The following is a 7,619-nucleotide window of genomic DNA, read 5'->3' on the forward strand; positions in this document are numbered from 1 at the left end:
GCCGATAGTAGTTGTAGATCTCACGGCTCTGCGCAATTCTGACGCGGCGTTGTCCTGCCATCAATGGGCTGGACGAGTCTTCGGCAGCGTAAGCTTTACAGTCTGCGTGCTCTCAACTTCGACGCGAGGTGCTATCTGTCTAGTACTCCAGTCGATCGATATTTGGGTTCTGCCCCCGCAGCCACATCATGCCTAAGACGACGTCCTTTCCTTCAGGAACAGGCATGACTTGGAATGTTCCCGTTGGCAAGGGAACCCCTGGTAGCTGCAGAGACATCTCTACCGTTCGACGTGGAAGATGCACAGCTTGATCATAACCAAGATCAACTTGCATCATGTCACCTTCAGTGACATCCAACTCAAGTTTTTCCACTAACTTCTCAGTTACCCCGTTCAGACTACTGCCACTGTCAATGAAATCGTGACGGGCCTCTCTTGGTCTTCCGTCTTAAATGCTCGAGATTCAGCCTCTAGGATCGCATACACTGCGCCCTATATGTATTGGTTTGTTTCAGTACGTTTTGGCTGAGTACAATCTGGAGAAATGTGACCAATCTTGTCACAATTTCTGCACGTAGCTGTCTTCTTCCAATTATCGTTCTTGTCCGTCTTCTTTTCGTAACGCTTGTTGTTCTGCTGCTTCGATATAGGCGGACGATGGATGCCCCGAGTCCGACGATCCTTTTGAAGGTTTCGAAGGTGCTCGAGGAGGTTTCCCGGAGTAGTGCGCAAACTCGAATTTCGAAGCAATTTCAATGGCTTCTTGTAGAGTTGATGGACTCTCTTCTTTGATCATCTTCGCTATTTCTTCACGTAACCCGTTTTTAAAAATGAAACGTTTTTCAAACTCACTGATAGCCATTCTATCCGCGACAGCAAGTCTTGAAACTTGGAGACATACTCGTGGATAGTCTCGCTTTGTTTAAGACGAGACATCCTCTCGCGAAATTGTACTCGAAGTCTTTTGGTCAAAAGCGCGTGCGCATCTGTTGCATAAGCAACGGCCTAGTGAGGCTCAGACTCGCTCTCTCACATTTGGCTATAAAAGCGCGATACCGGTTCAAGATAATATGCTGGAGATTATCGTCACGACACCTAACGATTATGTCTCCATATAACGCACGTATGCTCGGTGGCAAAGATCCACAATTCAATGTCTTCACCATACTTTCCTTCATACATTGGAGGGTCCTTCTCCTTCTGCTCACCCCTAGCGACAACGAGATATTCGAATCTAGCATTAGCTTGTTGCATTTGGGCTTGCATTTGCGCTTGGATCGGAGCTTGATACTGCAATTGCTTCTGCGTTATGTATACTAGCAGCTGCTGCATGGGCATGGTCTCAGGTCCAGCCACATATTGAGCAGCATCAGTAGCAGGGGAGGCTGACTCAGCCTGTACATTGGCACTGGCTCATCACTTGACGCTTGCGATCTTGTATTTGTTCGCATCGTGGGTTGAGTAGCTTCAGCGTCACTCGAACCACTAACACGGCTCTGCTGACGAGGACGAGGGTTCGGTGACGGGTGCTCAGCTGCACGATACCTTCTTTGAGCCATTACAAACTGGACTTCTCAGCGCAAGTATCTTTAGGTACCACAACCCTAAACCGAAGCTAAACGAAGCAAAAAAGGTTCCGATTAAAGTTCTTCCCTCCAATCATCGTTTGTTGTCTACGTGGATGCAGTGATTAAAATATTATTCAAGAATTTCTTGGTTTTTTTCAATACGTTTTTTGAGTAATTCACTGAAATCGTGAATGACGTTCCGGGCGGCTTCTTCCTTAGAATTTGAAATTTCGTTTCCGATCAGGCGGACGAGCTTAAGTTGCTTGACCGTTGTTAGCCACAAGTCCAGACGAAGCTGATCGAGCTGCTAGTGTCGACCAGTCAAGGACTTTGTGCTATTTACAAACGGATCTTCGGGTTGGCTCGTCTTTCGCTTACCCATAAACAAGCACATTGAAACAGATGCAGTAGCAACGGATGTAGATCAAGTACAACCAGTGAGTATCTAATCGGACGTTCACTCCGTATAATTCTGATGCGGGACAAGGATTTACGTAAAATGTGAAAGCGTTAAGCCTCAGACCAACAAATAGAGTTTCCGATTGTGTGTACCACACTAGTGCGCAACCACACCAGCTAGCCACTGAACGTAACAGTTCGTGTTGAGGCAATACTATTTGTGATCTAGTGCTTCCCCAACTATGTGACTGGTATTAACAGCTCGCTTTTGGCTATGCCACCATGAGTGTCCTACTTGAACTGAAGCTTGACACGACAAGTGCTACCATGTCATGAAGTAGCGCGAGGAAGCGTAGGAGCGGAGACAGCGAGTAGATACAGTTGTAGGGGAGGAGAGGAGTTGCTGCGCGAAGGAAAATTGAGAAGTGATTAATCAGTTAGAGTTGGCGGCGACAAGCTAGTAGCTGCCGCACAACCAGTAGTTCTTGACCACCGGATATTCACGCACGTATCCGGGTCCCATCCTAATACCTATCTTTCTCAAATCCTGATTTTATCTGTAGCTACCAATGAAAGCCTACAAATCCTAAATCCTATCTTGGTCGAACATTTCGCACAGCGTCCCATAATACCAATTTTCGGATGGAAGCTTGATTGTTGCAAATCCATGGAATTTTGGACCAATAGGATTGTAGTATTATGATGTAAAGTCACAATCTTAAGTTTACGCCGATCAAAATAATCTGGCCAGCTGAACTCAAATAATTGGCGTGGCTGGTCACTGTGGCCAGTGACCACCACGTCACACTTTCAAGCTGCGTATGTGGAATTTATGCTGGAAAGGTCTGGACTAGTCGATGCCAAGCCTGTTCGATCACCTCAAATGCACAATGAAGCAGCCCTTCGTGTCGATAAAGACTTCGAATTGGTAAATGATGCTATGCTACCATTTCATGAGATGGTAGGATCGCTTACCTAATTCATTGAGCACGTCCTGATTTGGCAAATGTGGTGAGATCATTTGGACGTTATGGGAATTCGTAAACGAAATAATACTGACGCAATCCAATACTTCGCTCTTTTCATTTTTTTGTGTGCTAACCTTTGATTGCTTAGTGATCTGCAGCTCGTTACAGAGTGAGAACAACTAGTCCTACGCTACCTAAGACAGAATACCACCAGCCTCCGCAAAGCTATTTATTACCATACTCACCATCACTTTCAATAGGTATACATTCCGGTATGTGGGTCCATAAACGAAGATTATCATGATACATCAGGTTCGTAATATGAGCTAGATATTATGAGCACTTTTTTTAATCGTAATACGGCAAAGTTGTCTATCCACTTCCTCAATTTGCCATCACTGTACATGTACTCCTTTTCTGCGTGAGAATCTGGCTTGCAATTCTGAAGTATTTAAATTTTTTTTATTTAGCATAACTTAAGGAAAATGCTAGGAAACAGTCGCAAAAAGTTTGTCTGTGCATAAGGTGCTCATTTAAAAAAAAAAGTAAGTTAAACACGAATTCAGCTTCATCATCTTGACAAAGCCGTTTTGGGGAATAGAGATGCGGTATTCTCAGATATCAACTGCTTTATCGAATAAATCTCAATCTCAGTGGCAAGTCTCCTGGTCAGAGCAGAAGTACATGTACTGTACGATCCTACGAATCACGTAAGCCCCACATCACGACTTTCGCCAATAACTACTTTACCGAGTCGGTCGTCCACTTTAAATGGTGAGGCTTGTCGTAAGACTGTTAGCCTTCATCCTACTTACTTCAATGGTAGCAGCTAAAGGACAAAGTATGAGCCATGTGCGTGGAGTTTAAGACTCTGTCTCTTAAAATTGGTATATATGTCCTGTGTGTCTATTTTATAGATAAATCGGCATCTCACTGCCACACGTAGAATTAAAACTAAATGGCTCAATCTTATTGTGGTTATATCAGTGTTACAGATGCGAGCAAATTACATTCAAAAGTACATAGTTAGATTCTTAAATATCGCGCCTTAGATTTATAATGTGGCTTTCCTGCAGAAACGGTATTGTTCGCGCCCCATAGTGTTGTATCGTGTATATAACTAATATTAAAGGTATATGTTCATAATTCGCAAATATCTTACTTTTGCGCCTGTGGCTGTACTTAGTAGTCAAGGACAAGGTTTGGCACTTCAAGCAGCAGCAGTACAACAGCCGTATTGCGGCTACTTTTAAAAATAATGAAACTAAAAAAGTGCTCGTAATCCTGCGATTCGAATTTCGAACCTGATCACGGTTGTTTCATGCATTACACACCAGTGTATAGAAGTCATCTCGTGCACGATTGCATCCGGAATGGTGCCCTTACGATTTGATTGAAATTGAAGCAATCAAATTGATTCAAGCTACGAGGATTATTCATTCCGGACAATTCACATAATTTGTGGTTCGCAGAAGTTTGATAAAAAGAGCGACCTGGAGCATGAATTAAATTTTATTTTGATGGCGACGGCGGTGTAGTGGACAGCTGCTGAGCGAGTGTGGAGCGCGGCGGCGACGGTGGCACTGGTGGTGGGCGAGCGAGCGTTAGGAACGAGCGGCACGACGGCGGTGAGCGAGTGTGGAGCGGCAGCGGGTGAAACGAACCATCGCGGTTTGGGTGGGTATATGGGAGGGCGAGGCGCCGTTGATATCGATTGCCAAGTTGTACGTGTTCAGCGCGCGCCCTACAGCGTGGTGGTGTAGTGTGGGCGACGGTTCGATGTGAATTCGTGGTGGATCTCTTGCAAGTTGGTAGAGTTGGATTGGTGCGGCGTGAGTACGTGCGCGATCTGTCCACCGTGGTCAGTTACCATCCCGAGAGCAGGAACTAGTACTTCGCGGAGGTGAGCCTGGAGCACGTGTGCTGGACAACGGGGGCCTCGAGATCCTCGAAGACATGATCGTGGTGGTGGATGGCCAGACCCGAGCAACCTGGCCAATCCGCTCAAAGTCAGACGCTAACATCCTGCCGGAGAGCATCGACCAGTGTAAGGACTACAGCGCATTCGCAGTTCTGCTGGGCTCGCTGAACGTGGACCAGCCGGACGGAGGTGATGGATCTGATCTCGGCTCTGGAGTTAGCGCAAGAGGTGTGTGTAGTACCTGGTTCTTGTCCCTCCCTGTTACGTGCTGTCGGATGTTGGTATGTTTGTGGCTTCGGACGAGATCCATCTGGAGGATTACCTGAACAGCAACGCAGACAAGATGTCGCGCTCCCTCGCCGTGTCCAAGGTCGTCCTGAATGCTAAGGAGATCGAGTTCGACGGTTTGGCCAAGGACGGCGCCATATCCATCTACGCCACACGCCAAGCACGCCCGCGTACACTCTGAAGACGCCACACTGGTGCAGCCAGTCCAGCAACTGTATTAGGGCACGATCAAGCAGCTAGCACCATCGCACAGGCGCTTAACGTCACGGGCCCGCTTACCACGTACTAACACCACACTCAGGCAATGGCCCGGGCTAACGACGTCAAGGCGATCAGGGGCATCCTGCGCGCCTGTATCGACTACGTGGGCGTTAAGGCGCCGCTGTTCTCGCTCACGCGTCTGCACGGCGCTGGCCCGAGTATGGGTGTGGAGTTGGGTTCGACCGGTGAGATGGCCCGCTTCGGCACGGGCATGCACGAGGCGCATCTAACGCGCCCGTGTGCCAGCTTCAGGATGCCCAAGGATATGGTGCTGATCTCGATCGGCAATCAGGACATCAAGCGCGAGTTTGCGGAGGGAGCTCGGATCCTGCAGGAGCTGGTTTCGATGTGAAGTTGCGTCGTTGAATCAAATGCTAGCATATAGTAGTTAAACTAAATGTTTGACTAGGATGCTTGTCCTTACATGTTTAGATATCTATCGACAATCAAACGCTGTAAGAAAAATATTTTAGTTGCACTGTACTTAAGTAACCCATTAGCGGCGGGGTGTCAAACCCGCAAGTGTACAACCTTCAAGCTGCAGTTTCATACTACCGGTAGTAATGCTACGATGGCGCTGAAGACTTGATATGCGGTCCGTCACAAAGTGCAATTATCCAGCAAGGAACAGGCGCAAAGCCTTTCGCATAATGGGTTGGAATGCAAAACACCTAGCCCTAGTGCGATAAGATTGGCTAAATCCTTGAATTTTGGTTCATTTCTGTAGTCTCATTGATGCGCTCAATTATTAACCCTCTAAGAGGTTCGGGTCTCCGGACCGAAGGGACTTGTGTTCCTAATCGATGCAGGAGAGTCTACTTATAGTATATATATTTGCTTAATTGTTTAGAATTTTGTCAAAACAATATCAAATACAGAAATTTCATTTAGAAATTAAATGCTTAGGTGATTTTGTATTTGTTGACCCGATACTTGCTTCGACGTCAACGTTCTCTCGCCCCCATGACTAAGGTTTACATTCGTCCGCGGCCGCTCTCCACGTCAGAACAAGGAGATAAAACCATCGAATATGTCGTCGAAGATGATGGAACTTTGGTCATCGATGCCGAGAAGAAGTTCCCCGGTTTTGCTGGGCTTCTGTCGACTGAGAACAGCGAGGCTTACACCCAAGCGATCCAGCCGATGGTGTCTAAAATGTTGAATGGCACCACTTCGTGCTGTTTTGCGTATGGCCACACAAACAGCGGCAAGACACACACCATCTTCGGGTATGACACGGAGCCTGGAATGTGCCGACGTTTAGTCCAGGATCTGTTCACTGAAAGTGGTACCGACTTGCTCGTGCAAGTCCGATTCTATGAGCTTTACAACGGACAAGTGTTTGATTTATTAAATAATCGTCAGTCTGGGTTTGTTCGCGAGGACGCACATGGAATAATTCATGTTCGGAGTGCCACAACTTTGAGACCAAACGGATAAGTATCAACCCAATCCTTACAAGCTGCTTATGGCGAATCCGCTAAAGCCGTTCATGCCATTATTCGTCAAGGGAGAAGTCTTCGTGCAGAAGGGACATCAGAGCTACATCATCAGAGTAGTCGCTCCCATGCTTTTCTAGAGCTCGAGATCGTAACTTCTGCACTCGCTGAAGCGCGCCAACAAGTCGTGTTGGCGCAGTCCCGTGTGGTTCCTTTAGGAAAAGCTCGTGACGATCTGTATATTGAAATCTAGTCGAGATTATATGTGATCGTAGACGGGAAAGCCACTGCGACGGGTGCTAAGCCACCCCAAGAAGACCAAGATCGACTAAACACACTTCAAAGTCAAGTTGACGCGGCTGAGGCTATAGTCGCTGCCTTGAAAGCACAAGTTGATGATGAAAAGGCGAAATGTAATGGCGGGATGTTTGTACTTGTTGATCTCGCTGGTGCCGAGTACACAGGTGAAGGTTTGACACGCAACTCTAAGGAACAAAAAGAGGCGCGTGAGATCAACTCGAGCCTGTTGGCTCTCAAAGAATGTATGCGAGTTCAAGCTCGACAAAGCGCTGGCCACATTCCGTTCAGGAATTCAAAACTTACTATGCTGTTGAAGTGCTATTTGGAGACTGACAACCCCTCGTTTACAATTATGATCGCCAATGTGTCGTCAGCCGAGACGCACTTACGCAAAGCCTTGGACTCGATCAGATACGCAACATTGGTCGCTTCTGCATTTAAGACGACTCGAAACAAGATGACTAATCAGCGGTAG

The 7,619-nt window shown here is 46.9% G+C and overlaps 2 protein-coding genes across 2 annotated transcripts; both read left to right on the plus strand.

Moving 5' to 3' along the window:
• Positions 1-3,754: 3,754 nt before the first annotated feature.
• PITG_16512 (uncharacterized protein) lies at positions 3,755-5,757 on the plus strand (the record flags this gene model as incomplete). The annotated part of the gene is made up of 6 exons (XM_002897492.1): positions 3,755-3,787; positions 4,474-4,612; positions 4,827-5,084; positions 5,195-5,314; positions 5,366-5,426; positions 5,481-5,757. 6 exons carry the CDS (start codon positions 3,755-3,757, stop codon positions 5,755-5,757), a joined length of 888 nt encoding a protein of 295 aa, XP_002897538.1.
• A 611-nt stretch (positions 5,758-6,368) lies between these two features.
• On the plus strand, positions 6,369-7,619 carry PITG_16513 (uncharacterized protein; the record flags this gene model as incomplete). The annotated part of the gene is made up of 3 exons (XM_002897493.1): positions 6,369-6,816; positions 6,868-7,052; positions 7,098-7,619. The coding sequence occupies 3 exons, from the start codon at positions 6,369-6,371 to the stop codon at positions 7,617-7,619; spliced, it is 1,155 nt and encodes a 384-aa protein (XP_002897539.1).

Source organism: Phytophthora infestans, genomic scaffold, assembly GCF_000142945.1.
Source record: "Phytophthora infestans T30-4 supercont1.44 genomic scaffold, whole genome shotgun sequence".
NCBI lineage: Eukaryota > Oomycota > Peronosporomycetes > Peronosporales > Peronosporaceae > Phytophthora > Phytophthora infestans.